The 23,297-nt window shown below is 45.4% G+C and overlaps 1 protein-coding gene across 5 annotated transcripts in view; it reads right to left on the bottom strand.

Moving 5' to 3' along the window:
- MTUS1 (microtubule associated scaffold protein 1) overlaps positions 1–23,297 on the bottom strand; it is a 1,021,263-nt gene that overhangs the window by 249,991 nt on the left and 747,975 nt on the right. For all 5 annotated transcript variants that reach the window (XM_085641999.1, XM_085642001.1, XM_085642000.1 and 2 more), the window contains one exon: positions 565–773. In XM_085641999.1, the coding sequence (XP_085498125.1) occupies positions 565–773 (209 nt within the window). The remainder of the gene's footprint in view (positions 1–564; positions 774–23,297) is intronic.

The following is a 23,297-nucleotide window of genomic DNA, read 5'->3' as shown; positions in this document are numbered from 1 at the left end:
GAACAGAATAAGCAGCAAAGTTAACTCCACAAGGATATGACCTTGTTGAACAAGATTTCCTGGCTCATCTCACTTGGAGCTTTTCATCACAAGATACAGCACCTCATACCAAAACAACCTGACAAAGGGTATCCATGGACAACAAGAATGGCGCAGACCCGTTACAACTACAAGGCAAAAAGGCAAAGGGAACCCAGAGTGGCATGGCTACAGTGGTTTATAGATCAGGAACAATACACCTAAAATTCGAAACAGAGCAGCAGCAACAACAGCTTAACAAAGAATGACGGAAGGACCATTTAGAAAGAACACCGTTGATTACCTCTACACAACCAACAGAAACAAGCACTCAAATAACACAGAACAAAACGTGTTTTGCAAACTACATCTCTCACCTTTACTTGGTCCAGGTGAATGATGAATGCCACCCCCCCCCCCCCCCCCCCCAAACACAAAATGCCACACCATATGGTAAATCGACAATCACAGATATGAACTAAGTAGCCAGGCGATTAACAAAGGTGAGCTACAAAAACACTTTGTAAAGACATAATTATAACATACCTGCTTCAGCAACTGCTGCACTACCACTGTTATAGCTTCAAACCGCTGATTTCCACTGGTGACGAGTTGCTTCAGCTGTGAGATGAATCCACTCTGCTTCTCACACTTCGCTCTGCATTGGGCAAATTCAAGAGCTTTCCTGTCGTCTGGTGAGATCTGTGCCGGGGTGCTGGTAGGTTTTGTGCTGACCTTCTGCTTGCTCTTCTCAACTACGAAGAAACAGGTTTCATGTCAGACCCTTCATACTCCATTCTAGCTCACATTATCGGCATATGACAAAGGAAAGCTTCAGTGTCCAGAGTTCAGTGTTTCTCGGGTAATTCATTTCAGTAGCATCAAGGGATTTATTGGGAACAGGCACACATCTAGGTGTTATTTGCAGCACAAAATCACATCAATGGCTATCATCAAAGTAACTTTATTCGGTCTAAATAAAATCATAAAAGTACAATAGACAAAAAAGTATACACAACTCACACAAAATATAAAACATTTAAAATGATATCGCAATAAGCAGCTTACATTGATAAAAAGCATATAATTCATATAGCATACCAGGAACTTTATCTATACATGATTTATGTCAATAAAAAATACATTAAGAAACTATGCATCACATCAAAAAGATTAAAAGAAGCACATTTTAAAATACATTTCACAAAGGACAATTATAACAAATTACATGTACATAAACAACTTCTTCCCAGAAATACTAACAGCAATTACATGTTGACACTCCCTTCATCAAACTACTTTCTCAACCTCAAAGACGAAGCAAGAAAGCGCGCAACAGAGTACGTAGAAAACAGAACTGGGAGTGACTGTAAATACAATATTGCAGGATTTTTTTTTCACTTGTACAAAATGCAAAGCTTTTAATAATGGGATTAGATAGATTCTTTGGGGCGTTTCATAATAGCTACAGAAAAAAGTGCAATAGATCCTTGGGAGAAAAATTAACACAAGTACGGGGACTTAATGTTGTACTCCAGTCAGCAGTTTCACGAAAAGCTAACATATGATACCGGTTAAACTTAATTCTGGTTAGGAGAAATCTATGGGGTGCATTAATGGTAGAGAGCAAATACACCTCAATGGCAGGACCTCTTCTGGTTAATGCATGGCCGCGTACTGTAGGTTTCTCCAACTCAAAAGTTTCACTGTCCAATGACCTCCGCAGTAAAACGTTATTCCTGGTCCAGGCAATATCAACTTTAGAGATAGAGGAGAGTGAGTCAAATAAAGAAGGCCTACCTAACCTAACAAAGGTATCCCTGATGCAAGTCAGCCAATTAATTGTCCTCCACCCATCAAGCTTCATGCAATCCTGAACTATTTCTCTTCCCAGGAAATTTTCCAGCCGTACACAAATGTTAAGCCACCTAATCAGGGGGCGGAGTGCAATAAGTTACAAGAGATATGGCAGCCCAAGTTCCTCATGAACCACAAAAACTGGGGTAGAGGCCGGAACCGCCAACAGGCCACTACAAAAGCCATTCTCTAACACTAAGTTCCCTCAGATTAATGTAGCCCCAGACATCACTACCATAAGTGACTACTGGGTCAGACTTGACCTAGTATATCTGAATAAGGATGTCAATGGTTTATTACCAGTTCTAGAGGAAAAAGAGAAAAGAGCAGCTAAAGTCTTGCGAAATAGTCTTGTGGCTTTAAGCAATGGTGTCCATCTATTCTGGCTATCAAAAACCACCCCTAAGTAAGTGCACAGCTGTACCCTAAACAGACAGTTGCCCTGTACGTGAAAATATAGTAACTGGGATTTGCTATAGTTGGTGGAAAGGTCTAACTGATTCTTCTAACTCACTAAACCATCTAACAAAGTCGGAAGACCCAGTGCGGTTCTAGCCAATAAGACAATATCATCTGCATACAACAATGCAGGGATTTGGCAAGAACCAATACAAGGGCAGTCCACCTGTTTATCAAGTAACCTGGGCTCTAGGTCATTCACATACAAGGTAAACAAATAAGGGGCCATTATACACCCTTGAGTAACTTCCGACCTCAGAAAAAGGGATTCATACAAGACCCGTCCGTGTTAAACGGAACTGCCTTCATATCCCCATGCAACAAACTAAGAAAGTAAACAATTGCTGGATCGCGGCCCATGTCCAGCAAGATCTGCCACAGTTTATATCTATTCACCTTATCGAAGACGGAACACAAATACATGCATGCGACAAACAATGAGCCTGATTTTGCCACTGGTTATTTGTTTATCAGCATGTGAAAATGTAAACTGATCACAGGTCCCCAAGCCTGCCGGAAACCATAATGAAGATTAGATGGGGCAAACCCATCCTCGGGCCAAGACATGGCCCTCTCTAGGATCACCATGCCCATTACCTTGACAGCCAAGTCAATCAAAGAGATGGGCCTTCAACAAGAAGAAAGATCCCTAGAACCTTTTTTATACACAGGGATAATGATGGACTCGGCTATGAATGTGGTAAACCAACACGCACAACCAGATTAAATAACCATATTAAAATTGGGGCCCACAGATTTGGTGACAATTTGAACAGGTCCACAGGGATCCCATCAGGACCAGGAGCCTTGTGGCTTGAAACATGCACTATTACCAATTCAACCAACCTCCTCTGCTTGAAATATTAGGTTGCCTTGTTTCAATGCTACCAAAGGGGGAAAACACAATGTAAACTGGTCAGCTGAACCATTGATGCCTTCAAAATGTGCAGTCCATTTCTCTGGAGATCTATGGGAAGAAATAGCTTAGACTGTGTTCCGCCATCTTTATCTGAGGAGGTGCCCTCTGGAAGTTTGTCTAGTTTTCCCTCTCTTTCCCTACTGGATCTTGAAGGCCTTTTGACCAAGGTTAGGTCGGGTTCCCCATTAGACCCCTGCCCCCTTAAACTCCTCAAACAGTGTAAAGACTGTCTTCTTCCACCATTACTGGGTGTGATGAATGGGGCAATTAAGGAAGGGACCTTCCCCCTTCAGTGGAAGAAAGCGGTGGTCAAGCCTCTTTTAAAAAAACCCTCTCTTGACCCGGGTGTGCTTAAGAACTTCCGCCCTATCTCGTTGCTTCCAGCTCCTGCCAAGATGCTGGAAATCCATCTAAATAAGCATCTTGTTGATTTTCTGGAAGCCCATGATAAGCTGGACCACTCGCAGCACGGCTTCAGGAGAGAACACAGTACCGAGTCTGCCCTTACTATCGTGCTCGACACCATTCGCACTAGGGTTGATAAGGGACTGACTACTCTCCTCATCCTCTTGGATCTCTCGGCTGCTTTTGATACCCTGTCTCCCTCAGTATTAACATCAAGGCTGAGGGAGATCGGGGTCAAGGGCACAGCACTTAGTTTGCTGACATCCTTTCTTAATCAGAGGGAACAGAGGGTAAAGCTGGGGGATTTTCTGTCTCCATCCCTTCCTGTGCTTTGTGGGGTCCCTCAGGGGTCGGCTTTAAGTCCGACCCTCTTTAACATCTATGTTACCCCACTGGCCAGGCTTATTAGATCTTTTGGGATGGAGGTTATCTCCTATGCTGATGACACACAGATTCTGCTGTCCTTTACCCAACCCACTATCCAGGCTGCCTCCAATTTTAAAAACTGTTTGAAGGCAGTCGCTCAATGGATGGTGGGTAATTCATTGAAATTCAATGGGGATAAGACAGAGTTTCTGGTGTTCGGGGGAAAGGAGGATTTCTGGTCAGCTGATTGGTGGCCGCCCTCTATGGGGGTGTGCCCTACACCGTCGACCCTGGCCAAAAATCTGGGCGTTTTGATCGATCCCCTTTTGAGGATTGATCAACAGGTAAGCAGGACCATCTCCACCTGCTGGGGACTGATAAACATCTTACGGAGGATCAGGCACTATCTGTCTTTCCAGGCCAGGAAACAAATTGTCCTGGCATTGATTGGGTCCAGACTTGATTATTGCAATGCTCTTTATTTGGGCATCAATAAGGGCTTGGTGACCCGTCTACAGATGGTGCAGAACGCTGCCGCTAGACTGGTCCTGGACCTGCCTAAACGGGCCAAGACTCATCAGGCAAGAAGGACCTTGCATTGGCTCCCTATTGAGTCCAGGATATCCTTTAAGTCCCTGACTTTGATTTATAGAGCCTTGGCAACCAATCGGTCTGGGGGTATGAAGGATTTGCTGGTCCCCTACATTCCCCCCAGAACTCTCCGGTCGTCAAATAAACTTCTGCTTTCAGTGCCCAGGATACGTAAGGCTAGGTGGGGAGGTAGAGCTTTTTCAACTCTTGCTCCCAGGCAGTGGAATTCCCTGCCTTTGGAGATAAGATCTCTTCCATCGGCTCTGGCTTTTAGGAAGGCCCTTAAGACCTGGCTTTTTGCCAAGGCCTACGCTTAGATACGATCTGCCTCTTTTTCGAACTGTTTTGTTTAGGCGCCTTGATGCCTTCGGGCTAAGTAGCGCGATTACAAGTTTCCATTCATTCATTCTATTACTTCCACTGAAATATGGACAATTGTCAATCTCCCAAAATCAGTCACTGTCAGCCTCTGTAGCTGCCTCCACCAGGTTGGATCAGGCCTCCTCCCTAAACTCCATTTTCCTCCTCTCTAACGCTTTTTTATATAGAGCACGTCTAGATGAAACTAGACACCGAAATTTTGGCTGGGTTTTGAGGGCAAACAATAGCAATTTATAAGCATCAGAGCATTCGTTGTCAAACCAACCAGATTTATTTTCAGGTGCCTAAAAAGTGGAAAGGGACAACATAACCTTCACATATGGCCCGATCTTGAGCTAGGCAGTCAAAAAGGCAATATCATCCTGTCGATCCCCTAAACAATATGTAAATTCCTTGCCCCATGCAACCACAAGATCCTTCATGAATGCCTCTGGGATAACCTTGGTCCACTTGATTCTATTACCCTGGCCACTAGTTTTACCATCCAACATATGTCTGGTAACTGGAAAAGGTTTGTACGAACAGGCCCCTGATGCAGACAACACCACAATAGTGGTCACTAAAACAGAAACACTTCTATCAAAAAGGCCAAGCAGAGTCCGTAGGGAGGCAGAAGCAAAAAAATCTAGGTTACTGCTCATGGCATGGCCAACAAAAGGAGGGGCGAAGCTACCATCAGAGTTTTTAAATGCTTTGGTCATGACACATTCCAGATTAAACTCCGCCAAAATGTCATTTAAGCATCCTCCTGCTTGACTATGTTCTAAGTGAAAAACATCCCACCCAGGAAATTGGTCACAGAGGGTAAAACAATATCGACACGGGTGTATATTAAAATCATCCACTAAAATAAAACCAGCTCTAGCAATGCCGTGGGAATCGATCTCTTAAAGCTGGGCCCGCAGGACAGACAATGAATTACAATCATTAGGGCCCTGGGTCGCATTATAAAAAATGTAAACCAAAAAACTAACACCTAAAGAAGAGGGAAATAAGGTAGATTGGACATTAGGAGAGACTGTAGTCCGGGTTCTCATCCTACAGGCCAGTGAGAGAGAAACCAGGGTTGATAAACCACCCTAAGGTCTACCCTTTTTGGATGGTATGGCAGGGATGAAAAAGACTTCTAGTCATTTAAAGAGAAGGAACTGTCAGTCACACAAGTCTCCTCAAGACAAATTATAGAAAAAGATTTGAGGGAAGATATCCAATCCGGGTCCAATCTTATTTACACCCGTCACATTCCAGTAAGCCAGTCTAGGGCCACTACTAGTATTATTATGGGCCAATAATGTATGAATCCCTGCAGTGCCAACAAGGTTCAAATCCTCCCTAGCAACTGAGGCGCCTGGCCATGGGGAGGCTTATAACAAAGGCACTATGCATACTATTTAAACCTACAGTACTCAAAAGACTGCCATCATTAAGGGTGATTCAATCAAAGGAGTCACCCGTGGGTGTCCCCCTGTTCAGGAAAGATGTTGATAACATCCAAAGTAGACATGCCACACCTAACCGGTGCCTCTGACTCCCAATAGATACTTTTCCAGAAACAATACCATTAGAACTGAAATCTCCAGCAACAACTTGTATCAGTGGAGCGAAGAGCCCATTTTCGATATCGCCATAAACCAAGGGCAAAGGAGCCCCCAAAAGTGAGTTCTCAAACACCCTAGATTGAGGTCTGGCAGCGACCTGGCCATTCTCAAATTTATTTTCAGACGAGATCTCTACTGTGATATGTGAGTCAATCAAGTGCCTCTAAGCCCAGGGCCTCGAACCTATTAAATGTTTTTAAAACAAAATGACTTTCCTCAGGATTTTCACTTGTTTGTTGTGGCGGTAATTAATGTTCACAATGGGCCCAGGGGGAATTGCAAGAACAGCTGGCTGATAAAAGTAGCCCAGGGGCAAGGCCTGAATGATAGAGGTGTGGGGCTGAAGACTGACAAGATTCAGACTAGTGAGGGCTACACCTGGATGGGCAAATTTAACAACACAGTTCCCACCATGAGTTTTGGGTGAGGGCCACACCCAGTCGACCCTACTGGCCATGACAATCTATGACCTTCACTGTCCAGTAAGGACAACTCATGAACCCCTATTTCTTAAGGTGTGATAGTCTTCCTTAGTTCCACGCTTTAGTACAGGAACTCCGGTGAGTACCTCTACAAAAGGTACCAAACCAGGAGGAAGATTCAATGGAACATACGATGAAATGAGCCCTCCTCACTTTTAATGGTGCCAATCGTTACCACTGGAGTCCCAGGGACAATCGAGTAACAAGCTCCTTTTTGCTTGATAGGAGGCTCAGGTGACCCACATGAGACCTGGCTCGGTATGCAAGATGTCGCCAGTTCCTGACGGGATGTCAAGTTAATCAAAGGGACTACAGGTCCATTTTGCGGGGGCACTGTGCGACTGTGGGACCTGACTGAAGCTCCCTTGCTCGGAGACAAGTTGGATTTACAAAACTCTAAGATATTGAGGCTAGCCTCAATTGAGGAAAGTTTGCCCAGACATTGGGCCAGACATTTCCCCACCCCTGCCTCAAACATTGACTGCAACAAAGGAAAAATCTCCCCATTATGAATAGTCATTTCAGAAACTGGACTGAAGGGCTTACCTTTCTTAGAAATCTGACAATCATGAACCTGTTTTCGCCTAGTCCCAGACCAACCAGACACTGTTTCTGCCCTTTTATTTTTTTTGAGCTTTGGGGCTGTGACACCACAGTCCCCAAAAAATGACTTGGTCCTGCCACAACCGCTGGTTGATGTACTTCAGCGGTAACAGTCATGGTGATGGCTAACTGGGACGAGCCGAACTCTCCTGGGGTGCCAGTTAATGTTTCTCTGTGGAACAAGATAATAGGGTCATCAGAAATAACCGGGGTTACACCTGGGGCAGTCGGGGAAATACTACTACCTAATATTTTTTCACAGGTGTGTATCTCATCATTGATTATCCCCGCCATCAAAGACAAATAAGAAAGGATTGATGATTTACAAAACTCAAGCATGGCAAAATCTTTTCGTGCAACCCCTAGATGTAAGCCCCCCAGCCTCAACTGAGTTTTTTTTTCCGTTCGCCCATCACAATGTAATTAGTAGTGTCCCAATATTACAACAGATGCAGGCCCGCTTACTTAACTATGGAAGACCCATACAACCGAAAACAGGCCTGAAACTGATTTTTTTGTTTTAATTCAGACCTATAGCATAACAACCTTACCAAGGCAAAGGAGTCATATCCGACCACAGGGACCAGGAGGGGTGGCCGGCCTCTGTCGGGCGCAAGATGGGCCAGCCCTTGGCCCGGGCTTTGCCTGGGCGCTTCCAATGCTGCAGGACTACAGCGTGCCTTAAATCCCAATGATGTCAGGCACAGGTGTGCAGGCAAAGGGGGTTGTGGGCCTTGCGGTCCCCAGTGGGGACGTCCCCGGCGGCTTCCCCCCAGGTGAAATGGGAGATGTCGATGTGAAAAGCAGCAATGTCAGCCCCAACAGCAGTACCAAATGTCAGCAGGCACTTCCCCCAATCAGTGGGTATATTAGTTTTATTTCTGTCTCCATCGTACTTTCAATCTTAGCCCATCAATGCATTATAGAAACAAGCACACTTAAAATAAGTGACTAAGCAATGACTTTGGCATACAAGGATTTATGAAGAGTTGTTGTTTCATTACAGACGCGGCTCCTCGTTTCACTGTTAGCTGCTTCATCGCGAGCAGTAAAAAGTTACTTTTCTTCTTTAAGCAGATGTGTTAAATGCAGAATATGTTTACCCACCAGTACACCAGTCTGACTTTCGGCAAGAAGCGGTCCCTCCCCTTAACGCTTAGCATCCATGTGCAAATCAAATATTTTGCAGCATTTCTTCTCCTAGTAATTAACACTACTCTTCTGGAAGATGTGTTTTGCATAAACAGCCTCCATCCGTGTGAAATACAGGCTCCCACCTCCACCCCCGGCTCGTCAGGCACTCCTGGGACGATTCAGATGCAATCAGACCCCTTGTTTGCTACAGATTGGCAGCTACACCACTGGAAGGAAGAAACCGCTTGTATTACAATGCATGTCTAGCGCTTGTAACGCTCGGTCCTTTCAATGTCACCTAGCACAAGGACATTTACTGCACAATGCAGAAGTGAAAGCCAAGCAAAAAACACACCGCATCTGGTACGTAGACAAAAAAACATGAATGCAACCGAACAAAACCTTAGCCTTGAGACAAAACACCAAGAACGGGTTTTAATATCAATCAGTAAAGAATATTTGGGCACTCAGTGGAAAAGGGACCTCTGGAGAGTACCCCCTGCAAATCCAGTGATGCCCTGGACATCGCTGGCATCATGGTCTGAAGCGCAGTTTATGCTCAGGATTTCTTCAAGTCTTCTGGAGTTCTAAAGATGAACTCGAACATTAATACTTTTATACTATACCATCACGAGGGGTCTGAAACTGCATTTCTAGTTGCAGCGCAGGGGAAGAGCTCCTCAAACCAACATCCGCGCAGGACAGTAAGGGGCGAATCACCCCAGAACTCTGCTTTCCTAACATAAATGTCTCAGACTGTCTCTTGGAACATGCCTTTCATGGCTCCCTGGCAAACCAACGGATATGTAAGGAAAAGTGTTCTTCTGTTCGCTGCCAACTGCTGCTTTCTACACAGGGTGGAATGGATTTTGAAGTTATTTAAAACAAAACAGTGATGCCAATTTGCAAAGTTGAAAAAAGATAAGATATGGGCAATTCTCACTCATTTGAATTTCGACAGAGACGAGTATGTAGAACTGTCACTTCTTTCAGAAAAGTGTGCAGAATCTCGGCTACATCAAAGAATTTTAATGCCTCTAGCTGAACTATTAACGCTTTCAATTTTACGATTTTTTAAAAAACATAATGTTTCCTTAGGTTCCTAAACAGAAAAAAGATCCGTCTGTACGCCCATCCCCCCACATCTCTGCAACATCTACACCTGATTGTATTTACAACCATTTCATGGTCAATTTCGTCCACTTGTAGCTATTAAACCCTCATATTTTGCTAACAAAGGTACAACACAGCAGGAAAAACATATCTATTCGTTGGGACAAAATCTCCAATAGAAGGTTAATTCGCCTGTGTCATCCTATCATTCGACATCCAGAAAAACAAGGAAGACCAATACCCCAGCGTTGACGCAAAGCATCTTATTCTACAAGATGGATTGTTCAAGCTTGTATTACAGCAGTCGAGCTACCAAAGAATGCTTAAGATTCGAGGCCACCGGTCGAGCACTGAGCTGTCCAGCTTCATCACTATTAGCAGGAACCATTACAGGCAATGACCACTACTAGGCGTAATGTACATATTTATGTAGAGACTGCATGTCAATCTATTTAGCACTACACTAACACTGATGTGGTATCTGAGAGCATGTATGGACATTCAGACATGTCAATACAAATATTCACCCAGTTTAGACCACCGAGATGTGCACATCCAGTCACGGTTTGTTAGACATCACCAAGGATGCTGCAATGCCCAGGAAAAAGACCGCACCCATCCAACCGCCAGATCTCGGTTTTGTGTGAAAAATTACTCTTTACATTTATTCTTCTGAAAAACGTATGGAATATTTGTTCTTATCAAAAAGCCATATATATTTTTATTGCCATTCTTAGGATCCGTATAATTATTTGAATAACACTTTGACCCATAATCTCATTGAGGCTGTTCAATGGTGGCATTAGCTACTAAGGGTTCTGGCCCCCTGTAAGGATTCCAATAGGGACTCTTTGCACACTGCCGGTTGTTCTACCGTGTTAAAACTCATTCAGTAGTGTGAACTACTAACTCCTAATAAGGTCAATGTCTAGTTTGAACTGTATAAGAAATGAGGAAATTAAGAACTGTCTACCAAAAAGAATCCAAAGGGATCCTAATAAAACCTACCTAAGATTATGTACTCTACAATTAGTAGAGTCCTATGCTAGAAAAAAACACTTGTTTTTCTAGAGTCCCCTCACTCACCGAGGGTTTCCCCAGGGTGACATGCTTCATCATAGGGGTCCTCCCAGGCATCCACTGTCTGGGGCGTGCTACAACTTGGCGGAATACGCAGGAGCACTTTTTATTTTATACTATGTGTAGTGATGTGCTGTGTGGAGTGAAAAGTGAAATAAATCAATAAAAATTACCTGGATAGTGAGCCCTAATTTTATTCTGCTCCTATCCGGTAAGTGTATAATAAAATGGGGCTAGTAATAGAGAACAGTAACCATTATGTGAAGCTGTCCCTATTTACTTGGTCGACATGTTTCGTGGTTACCCCAACCACTTCATCAGGACCACACAAGGACCAGCCCTGCGTGTACCACTCCGTGCCTTTAAGAACACTCAGTTAGATTTAAACTTTATGCAAACGTACTTGGTTTGCTAAATACATACGATTCCCATGTAACAAGAGTTTCTTAGATGCATAGGGTCGAAGTTTCTGTACAAAGATATAATGACACATAAGGATTAGTTACACACCCTAGTCCATTAAATAATGTGGACAGGGGACCACAAACAATTTACACTTAATTCAAGTGTCATAAATCTCTTGTATTCCTTAGAAAAATAAAGTGCATATTTACAAGTGCTCGAGTGAATATAGTGAAACACAGACATATACACACATAGACATAACACAAACATACGGTAGGTTGCGTGGGTAGAACCTACTTTTTTGGAGGTGTAATTCTACTCCATGGCGTTGCTGGGGCAGGGAGGCTCTAGAAATCTAGATCAGGGTGTGAGATATTATAAGTTTAGCGCACTGGGAATTCTTAACAAATAAGAGAGACTGAATCATAAAGATTTGTCATGGTGGTTGCTTCCTCTATGCGAACTTACTTGTCTAGATAGGACCTTCAGCCGTAAAATCTAAAAGCTCCCAGGAACACCGCATATTGTTGGATCTTTATGATTCAGTCTCTCTTATTTGTTAAGAATTCCCAGTGCGCTAAACTTATAATATCTCACACCCTGATCTAGATTTCTAGAGCCTCCCTGCCCCAGCAACACCATGGAGTAGAAATACACCTCCAAAAAAGTAGGTTCTACCCACGCAACCTACCGTATGTTTGTGTTATGTCTATGTGTGTATATGTTTATGTGTTTCACTATATTCCCTCGAGCACTTGTAAATATGCACTTTATTTTTCTAAGGAATACAAGAGATTTAGGACACTTAAATTGAGTGTAAATTGTTTGTGGTCCCCTGTCCACATTATTTAATGGACTAGGGTGTGTAACTAATCCTTATGTGTCATTATATCTTTGTACAGAAACTTCGACCCTATGCATCTAAGAAACTCTTGTTACATGGGAATCATATGTATTTAGCAAACCAAGTACGTTTGCATAAAGTTTAAATCTAACTGAGTGTTCTTAAAGGCACGGAGTGGTACACGCAGAGCTGGTCCTTGTGTGGTCCTGATGAAGTGGTTGGGGTAACCACGAAACATGTCGACCAAGTAAATAGGGACAGCTTCACATAATGGTTACTGTTCTCTATTACTAGCCCCATTTTATTATACACTTACCGGATAGGAGCAGAATAAAATTAGGGCTCACTATCCAGGTAATTTTTATTGATTTATTTCACTTTTCACTCCACACAGCACATCACTACACATAGTATAAAATAAAAAGGGCTCCTGCGTATTCCGCCAAGTTGTAGCACGCCCCAGACAGTAGATGCCTGGGAGGACCCCTATAATGAAGCATGTCACCCTGGGGAAACCCTAGGTGAGTGAAGGGACTCTAGAAAAACAAGTGTTTTTTTCTAGCATAGGACTCTACTAATTGTAGAGTACATAATCTTAGGTAGGTTTTATTAGGATCCCTTTGGATTCTTTTTGGTAGACATATTGTAACAGGAGGCAAAAAACCTACCGCCCTATCCTCCAACTCCCTTTCCTTTATTGTGGAAATTAAGAACTGACCTTCCAGTTTGGTCTGACTGGAGGCATCCTGGTGTCGGCCAAGCCTGCTTCCAGAAATGTACTACTCTAAGTCAATTATGGCGAGCTTTTGCCCTATAGCTAGTCTGTCTTTTCTAAAATTCTTAAGAAGTTAGACATCTAGAGGCCACATGAAGGTTCATGGACCTCTGAATGTACTTTTTCAGAATACTATTGCTCTAGCCTTCGCAATATGTGAGGTCAGCCACTGTAAATGGAATGCTTAACTCAGGATGAGGCCAAAGCACTCACGTACTATTTACTCAAGGACCAAATGAACTGTGACAAAAAGGTACCGAAAGGAGCATAAAACTACATTTAATAAATGTAAACAATCTTGTCATTCTGCCATCCTCTACACTGTCGTCATGCACAGTTCTATTCAACAGGAGGACCACAGAAGGCACTGGGATGGAAAGGGTAACTTTGATCAAAAAGTGTTAGAGAACTCGAACTCAAAGGCGTGATTTAATATGTGTAGACCAGAAGATTGCTAAGAGGCCTCCGTATACGTGTAGCATAGGCAGCTTTAGAGGGCTATAATTGAATAGATAATGCCAGTAACACTTCAAAGTTAAAATTGTTTAATTAGGGTGCTTATATACTGACTGTAAAATTAATTTAGTTCAATGTTTGTAGTAATCTCTGAGAAAATAATGGGAATTCGAAATCAATTATGCGTTTAATATGAATATCTACCACAAAATGCCACTAACCGAACGGGTTTGATTTGGTCTTAGCCTTTAATAAGATTATATTGCATATGGAATGTTCAGCTAGAAGGTCAACTATGTGTGTATATGCACTTCACCTGTAAATAATTCCAACTGCTGTCAGACATTACTTGCAGGGGCGACAGCTCAGAGAGCGTGTGCTTTGCTGCTGAGGTTAGTCAGCGTCTAGGTGATTTAAATCAGACGTTCACACTTTAATGTTAAATAAGGATCAATCGGACTTTCATACTCGGAAGTAAAAGGCTAATATAGTAGTAGAAAGCGCCAGTCGGTGGTGCCAAGCGCGATAAAATAGGGGCTACTACCCAAATGGGTCCCACTGGAGACTGGCTATTTGGAGACCGCAGGACTCCACGCTCTGACTGGAGCTAGAGACCCCTGACAAGCCGGCACCAGGCACTGCTACATCTTACTACTCCCTCCCACTCACTCCCCAGCTTAACTTGAACGCGGTGCTGACAGGAGGCCCTGAAGCAGATCAACTGGCAGTGCTAATTCACCAATCACACCCGTCTGTGGCTTGGTACTAGGCTCAAACACGCTGTGCAGTTACCCGGGTTCGCTGCCTGGGACTTTATTGGCATTTCCTGCCTAAGAGAGGTCTGGGCCACTGACCACATTAAATGATTCCAGCAGTTGACTGGTGACTTGAAATCTCTAGACTGTACAACTGTTTAATCATAAACCCCCCCAGACCCAATTATAGGCTTCAGGGCTACTTGGTGCGCTGATCCAGGTAAAGTCGAGGGCGATGGTGGTAAAAACGGCAGTGCGGACGGTGGACAACCCAATCTCAAATCCCGTGGAAGTAGTTGAATTGAATAAGCTTATCACAGTCCCCACAGACTATCTAGGATGAGGCGAGCCAGCCGTGCTGCCAGTATGAGATGCGTGGGAGCAGCAGGCACCTTTTATCACGTGGTATGGGACTGCTGCCTTATCCTCAACTACTGGCAGGAGATCCTCATGGGTTTAGCAGCTGGACAGGATACCCCCACGGAGTTAGACCCCCACCCCCCCAGGGTCTGTTGGGACTAATGGAGTGGTGGGTTAACTTGAGGTACCTAAGGTTATGGGTTGGCATGGGGTTCCTGCTGGTCAAGATAGAGGCTGCCCCTTGCGGACTGGTATCACTGCATGGACTACTGCACTGCAGCAGAGCAAATGGCGCATAAATGAGAGTGCATAGCGAAACATGCCCAAATCTGGACCCATGGACAGCCTAGTCTATCGGGCTGGTAGTTGAAGCGGCCTTGGTTTTCCTGTGTGGTATCGACATGGCTGTACTCATGAATCATAGGTCAGTGTCGATGTCTAGCGTCCTGTGGGTCTCCATCGGATGCCATTGCTTTGCTCTGTTGTTTCTGTGCATTAAACATAAAAAGATTAATCAAAAGAAGTGAATCCAAAACATTATATGGTGCACTTGAAGGAAAGCCCTCCTGGTAGGGGCAGAAGGTTGGCAAAGGAGAGAACGGTCAAGCTGCAGTCGAGTCTTCCAGGCCTGCTAGCAAAAGAGAGCCAAGAGGCCACTCCTTCCCTGTATAGAGACCGCTCACTTCAGAATGTGGTACTACAGAGGAAGGCAAGTGAAAGATGGAAACCGTGGCAGGAAATGTTACTGGGAGGAGTGGGCACATCCAATTTATCAGCTCTAGGGGACTTTGAAGACAATCAGAAGGATGGATTCCGTGAAGGTTTTGTTGTGTTTTTCATCTGTTTACTCCATAGTTGTAAATACAGAGATCACTAAACCAAGCGACGCTTGTAAACTTCTGTATGAAGCTTTTCTACAAGTTCTGCGCTGGCAAGCAGTCCGCATGCAACAGCTACAGAAAACCGCTCTCGCACCTGTACACAAAACTGTGCACAATGCGGCACTGCAGTATTCAGTGTGACTGGTGTCGATAATGATGGTAGCAACAGAAGTCAAGAGCTCAGCAGATGCATGCATTTGCTGCAGATGTGTGTTGAACCTAAAAGTCAAAGTCTGAAAAGCTAGGAGGGACTGTCCAGCCTTTCATCCTTCCAAAACCAATAAAAACAGCAGGACCCAATTGGGTCATAGTGACATTTGGAACACTTGCAACATTTTTGGCGCTGCATAAAAAAGAAAAATACCATAAAATAACTTCCATTGCCTACTGATTTTTTCAGATTTATATAGCGCCAAACCGCCCCAAAGGAACTGTAGCACTTTACACGAGCACCAGCTACAACAAGGACACATTCATTTTGAGGCACGGGGAGGAGTAAGTGGTTTGCCAATCACAGAATGTCGAGCTGACACCGAAACTTGAACCTGGTTCCCCTAGCCCAAAGTCGGCAGCTCTGTCCCTAATACCACTCCCTCTCGCCTCTATCCTGCTGCTTTTATTTATGAGAGGACAGACAGCTAGACTCACGGAACTAGACCGACCTTGAGAGCACGCGGCTGTAGAGATTCTACTGGCGCCTGGATACTGAGAAAAAACGGGCAATACTACTTGGTTTTCAAGGAAACCCGTGAATAAAACGTCTAAAAGACTGAAAAGAAATATTACCATTCCCAAGGAAGGGTGGAATTGAATGACCATGCTTGCATCAAAAACTAACCAACTCAAACAGGCTCCACAGCAAAGTAATCGCAGTGACCGGTGGCAAGAACCTGGGGGTATCCACATATCTGCACAACATCTACACGTCGAGTCATGCAGCACGGAGCATGGACGGCAGACTCCGCGCACACCTCGGGCATCACATACCGAGCACTGACGGCCCTGACTACACTGCAGCTCGCATCCCCGGTCCAGGGGAGGGACACCCGCTCCATCTCTTCAGGAACGCCCACCCGGATCCAGCCCACGCAGCGCGCTGTGATCCGCCCCGAAAGCAAACATTAATTAAGCTCCGTGTTTGAATTGGCTCCTTGTTTATCTTAATCCCGAGTGCCAGCTTCCTCCCGCCGCTGTTATCTGATGAAGGCGGAGAAAACCCAGAGCTGAGAGCTGCGGGGTGACGGGCGCCACCGCCAGCGTGGTGTGAGCAGGGTGACCACGGAAGGCAGATTTCAGTATCTGAGCCTCGCCTTTCATCGTAAGAGTGATCGGGGCAGACCCTCCGGGTGTACACTCAAGAAGGGCAGAGTGCCTGGAGCGGAATGCCAGAGAGAGACTGTCGAGATGTGTCCCTCGTCTGTTACATGCCCCACAAATCCTCAGCTACAAGCATCTGAGTGGAAGGCATGCCTATCTATTGGACGACACGCCCACAGAATATAAATTATGGTGCTGGAGGCGCAGATTATGGGGTCGTGGTTTGTGCCATCAGCCCAGTGCTTCGTTTTTAGTAAAATAAGTGCCAAGGTCCTCGTCAGGATGCCACTGCAGCTTGCACCAACCACCTCCGCTCCGCCCCCCCCCCCTTCCACTGCCTCTACCAGCCTTGCCAATGACAGTACCAACACAACTACTAATCATCGCACAGCAACTAGTGTGACAATTCAGACTACTTCAAGCCCCCAAAACTGGCGACAGGTATGTGTCACTGTAATCTATATTGAACTAATAAACAACTGCTGTGCTCATTTCTGAATTAGTCAGAAAGCGCCACCATGTGGCAGACTCTCATAAGTGCCGTTGTTGACATTTAGGTGCTGGGGGCAGTTGATGACATTTAGGTGCTGGGGCCGAGTACCAGAACCCCCTAGCTCAAATTTAGCTCTGTATGAGAGCCTGAAGTAACCAATCCGCTTAACATCAGCAGTGGCTAAAAATAAACCAAAGGACCCCCTCCACACACGCATCAAACCCGATACAGGCCCCCACTCAGGCCTCTGGTACAGGAAAGGACAGAGCACCACTCCAAGCCTCGGTGCTGTGGGAACGTCACTCAGTCTGCCAAAGGTAACTGTGCAACAGCGGGATTAATTCATCATACAATCATTTCAACGGTGCTCACAGCCCCTCACTAGGCATTACACTTCCCATCACACATCAAAAATCTATTTAAAATGTACGAACAGCCAGGTATTTAAGGGAAGGCCACCAGCAAAAGGTGTGCCTCGAAAGGAGCCATGGACACTCCAGAGCCTGCCTTCTGGCCAAGGGCATGACTGCCCGAGAGCTGCACACGCCACAATGCAGGGGCGGCCCGCAACATTTTGAGCAGGTGCAGCACCGAAGCTGGGACTGCACGGTGCCTGGTAAGGGCGCTTTCAAAACCTTTTCGCAGAGGTGGGCACCTGTGTACTTGGGCTGTGGCTGGGCTGCTCCAAAAAACAATGACCTCCTAGGTAACAGCTGCTTCTCAATATATGGAAAAGCAAAGAATCCACACAAGCTGGAGGTCTCAGAGTTACAGCTGCAGAACTTTGTGTGATGATGTGGAATATCACCACAATGAGAATGGTGCAGGAACTTGCATATGGACTACCACATCCACCTATATACCCCTCGCAGCCAGTTAAGCACCCACTTCAGAGATCTGTCTGCAAGCAACAAGTCACACATCTTAACTGCAAATGCTCTGTGAGTGTGGACATCTTGTTCTAGTCTGCCCTGCTGGATCTTTTCGGCAGGGAATGGAAAAACGCACTACTTTTCACGAGGGAAGCTTGCTCTGCTGCTGCCATGATGTACCTGTTCGGCGAGGAAGCAACACCTGCATTGCCGCTGGTCGATTTATACCGGTCTTGTAATTCGGAAAGCGAGTGCTGCTCCTGCCCTAGATGCAGCGGTCCACTCAAGGAGGGAAATTCACTGTTTATGTCGAAGGTGTGCCTGCTCGATGAAGGAGTGTCCTCACTGCTGCTGCCCCACTTGATGAAAAAAACAAAGAGTATATTGAATCCTCTGCTGGGGTGCCCTATGAACCAGGGGCTCTTTCAGGGTATTTCATGCGAGATACCTAGTAGCCCTGAGGAAGGCGTCTAACCTTGTCGTGACAATATCAAAGTGCCACAACATACGGACGGAAAGGAGAAGCAGCGCGCGTTTCCTCACCCTCTTGATTTTAATGTTGCGGTATGGAGAAACAAGGAAAGTAATTTTAGCTCGCCCACAGACAGTTTTCAATCAAGTCTGTTGTGAGTTTAACAAGAGCAGAATATACAGCTCGACACAAGGGACATACCCTCACCCAAATGAGGGAATCCATTACCAGGCGTCTGTCCACCCAGCGAACAGCAGTATCTCCCAGTGCTAGATGTGGAACCTACTGAGGAGGCACAGCGCACAAGGGAGGCGAGGGTTAAGCATCCTATATAAGCACACGAACGTACGGTAATTCCATAAGATGACTGCTTCTGTAAGGGGTTTTGTATTTCTTTAATGTGTAGGTGTTTACGTAGAGCTAACAACAGTCCTTGAACTCCCCTCCCTTCCACTTTAGTGTGCGCTACCTGTACATATGAGAGAAGGGAATGCAGGTCGCACAGCTGCAGTCCATGTTGTATCGTTATTGCTTTGTGAAGCTTAGTAGAATGCTTTCCTCTATACAAAAGACAACAATTTACACTGCCTAAACTTCTTTGAATGTATTATGCAAAAGAAAGTGTGGACCCTCGGAAAACACGTGGGCAGAGTTTTCTTTAGTTTTTACTTAAAAAACAAGCAGTCTTTAAAATGGACTAGACCGCTTTGTACAATTTTAAAGCACAGCTAACACATGCCTATAAGTCATGCTTCTCACACTGTGCCAATTGTGGAATTTAGCCAACAGCACTTTGCACACTGGTGTTTTGAGTCCAAAATGATAGTGTTAAAATAAAATTATAAGCCCCACAATGCGACATGTTTTTTTGGGAAAATCCAGGAATGACTGATGGTATCATGTGTCAATAGCTACATGGCAGACTTGTGAAATGTAAAATTAAATGTAGTCTCTGGATGACTGCCATTTGCTCGTATAGTCAATCGCGGGTTAAACAGCCCAATGGGAGAATGGGACAAAGATGGTCTTTAAAATGCAAATGCCAGCATCTCCCTGCTAATGTGCTAAAACGAACACATTAGCAGGGAGGGGGGATTTCGGGTGGTGATATAATGGACATATTTCATACAATAGTAAAAGAATACAGCAGGCCTTGGAGCCTTGCTGGGGTGTTAGGCACTAGGCCTCCGAGACCAGTTTCTCCGCCCCTTGTATCTACTACTTTTCTGCAGTAGATGAAAGGCATCTTTCACCCCTCAATAAACAGCGCCCGTATCAGGGTCACGAATTAGGACGTGGGCGCGGCCGCAGCACGAGCTTAAAAATGCGCAGCTTTACACGCGCGTGCACGCTCTCTCGGCGCGCGCCGCCGTGTGTTATTCCGTGATCCCTCTGCATTCCGGCCTGGGCAGGTGCTGCTGGTTAACGTTTTCTCCCGGGGGCACGTTCCTATTTCTTGCAGGTTAGGCCCTTTGACTCAAAAGGCCTCTGCCGGAGGCGTTGTGAGTCGGGCACGCACCTGTCTAAAGGCAGACCACGCTACTGTTGAGACACGTCGACGCTCTGGCTTACGCTTTTTTCCTAGACTGCATATTTGTACCACAGAACAAGCTGAAATACACGTAATTTCAAACTTGAGTCGAACCCACAAAACTGCACAATCATTTGTGGTGGTGGAGCAACACCGCACTTGGGATAGTACCCGGCTGCAGAGCTGTAAATACTTCAGGTGGGAGGAGGCCTAAGCTGCCCTCAAGCAGGTTGCGAAACGTGCAGCACCATGCATGACACTTCAAACATTATGGAAACGTTTCACTGAATAAACACACAGCACTTATTTAGCCCTCCAGTTTCAACTATTTTGTGCCTCTGCGCAACATAATCCAGAAACAAACTTAGCATTTCTAAAATAAATACATGGTATGAAAAAACACATCATCATGTGACATATTACTTGTCCCATAAAATGTGAATATGTACGTAGGATCAGGTGCAACTCAATAATACAGATGCATTCGGATTATGGGTGTATTTGAAAAAAGCTTTGTTAGCGCACTCTTGAACCTTCCCTGCACCACAAGACTCAGCCACCTGGAAACTATCTGTTATCCTGTGCGTGCCCATTCCCTGTATGTCTGGGCTGGTGTCTGGAACGCGACGAGTAAACTATGCAATAGATTTATTAGTATGGCGTAGAAGCTAGGGGAGAGAGACAGTTGTGAGGGAGGAAGGAGCCCTGGAAGGAACTACCTGCTGTTGCTTTAACCTAAGGGCCTATTCCTTTTACCCAAGTGGTTCCAGGATCTAATATGTGTATACAGACCTCCAACTACAAAATCTTGGTGACTAATTTTTTATGAACAAGTTATTTACCTTTGGTAACTCTTTTTGGTGGACAACTGACCCCAGAATCCTCACCTTATGAATACCCAAAGCCGCCAGAATGGATCAAGAAACTTAAAAAAAAAAAGTGTTATGTGCTGGTAAGTGGTACTGTGCAACTTCGTGTCTACCATGTTCCATTCAAAGTGAGGATTGGAACCGCATATAAGGACCATCCGGTCACGCAGATATCAGTTTCTTCCTAAGCTTGTCTGTAACCTCACATGTGGAGTTCACAAGCAAATTGGAAGAACCAGTGTGCAGATCCTTTAACTGGGAGCTAATTAGATGGAAAGGAGACAATTCCACAAAAGTAGGAGGTCAGCGAGGAATCAGCGGTTAGGGTATCCACAACAAAGTGCGTCACCAAACATAAGTAATTTGTTCTTCTGATGGATACTTCTAGCCACAGATTCCCCGCCTTGTGAACAGAGTCAAGGCACTAGTGTTTGGTGAATGTGTGCACTGATGCCCACATAGCTGTCTGACAGATATCCAGTGTAGGAGAGTAGGATCTGCTTCACACGTTTACCCCCATTTTTGCTGGTGTTTCACTGTTTTTCTACTTTAGTCTGGCTGGGACCCTGCTAATCAGGGCCCCAGCCTAGCTGCTTCCGCTCTAAAATGATTCCATGTACTTTAGGTACAGTTCAGATTGGATCTGAGGTGCCCTGATAAGCCCCTAGTATATGGTATACTATGTACCCAGGGCATAGGTTCCCCAGAGGCCTACCAGGGGCTGAAGCATGTTTTAAGCCACCCCAGGAAAGCCACCCAAAATGACACCACAGGTCTGTTACTGCAGCCTGGGTAAGGTGGTGCCTGCACCCCTTACTGTGATATAGGTTACCTATTTCACTATATATATATATATATATATATACATATACATATATACATATACATATACACACACATATAAACCTATAAGTCACTTCTATGGCAGGCCTTATCAATCCTGAAGGCAGAGTGCTTGGTTCTTATGTGAGAGGGTGCCCCTGCATGAGCAGAGCCCCTCTGCAGTGTTCGGAGTCCCTTCTCTGATGCTGTTTGTAGTGCAGCCTGACCATATACTCCCAAGTGCATTATAACCAAACGGTAAATGCTAACTTTGGACTGGCTGCACGGAAACATGTTGTGTTTGGTGTCAAACACCTTGGAATCATACCCCCACATCAGTAACTGGTGTGGGAGTATGATCCCACCCTTCTAGAGGGAGAGACATGACAGCACTGGTATACCCGGTAGAAAATTAATAGAGCTCTGGCATCACAAAATGGATGCTGCACCCACAGACACGGGTCTGGCCTCCTGCTGCTGACCGAAACTCCGGCAGGGGAGGCCTGGACAATAGGTTTCCTGTCAAAGGAAGGTGTAACCACCTCCCAGACAGGCTTGTGTGTATTGGGGCTGGTGGGAGCACTCTCTGAGTGCTTTGAAGTCCTGCACTGGGGGCCCATTTGGTGTCCCTGTGCATAGTCCAGCTCAAACCAGTTCAGGGGCTTCCAGCCCCTGCTCTGGTGCGAAACTGGACAAAGGAAATGGGTGTAGCCACCCCTCTCTTTCCAAATCCTCCCATAGGTTGGTCCCCAGAGTATGTCCAATCCCCTACCTTAGTATAAGTATGGGACCCCTATCATTAGGACTTTAAATTACCCTGGACGAAACTCTGCCGCTGAATCCTGGACCTTCGACGCTCTGCTCAAGTCCAGAGGACTTAAGGAATCTCCCTTGGGGTCAAGGAGTGACTCCCCTGCTTGACAGGCACCAACAAAGCAATTTGCCGGTCTGCATCATCGAAGCTCCCGCCAGACTCTGAAGTATTTGCAGCCCAGGAAGAGGATTTCCAGACATCTCAGAGGCCGACCCGAGTCCCCAGCAAAGTTGAGACCCGCAGCCCTTGTGAGTAGCGTGGAACCGGAACTCCTGGTCACCGTGCATTTCTGCAAGTGCATTGACTTCTCGACATCTCTTGAAGTCGTGCTTGGGCTGACTTGTAGCCCCCACCTCGAGCACTGAATCCACCAAAGATTGTCGGCCTGGTCATTCCGAGTGACCCGTGGGCCGCCATTTTGTGTTTCGTCTCGAGGTCCCTTCGCGATCCCTGGTCCGTTGACTGGTGGGTCCCTGAGGGGGTAACTTTGTATATCCTTGGGCGTTCCTGGTTGCTCCAGACATGCCCTGACTCCCAACCAAGTGGTGAGTCCCATAGACCTTGCTGATCTGCACCAAAGCATCTTTTTCGTTTCTGCGTGGGTTGCTGTTGCCAAGGCTTGTTG

This window comes from Triturus cristatus, chromosome 2_2, assembly GCF_964204655.1.
Source record: "Triturus cristatus chromosome 2_2, aTriCri1.1, whole genome shotgun sequence".
Taxonomy (NCBI): Eukaryota; Metazoa; Chordata; class Amphibia; order Caudata; family Salamandridae; genus Triturus; species Triturus cristatus.
The sequence above is the reverse complement of the archived record's forward strand: the minus strand, read 5'-3'. Positions and strand labels throughout refer to the sequence as shown.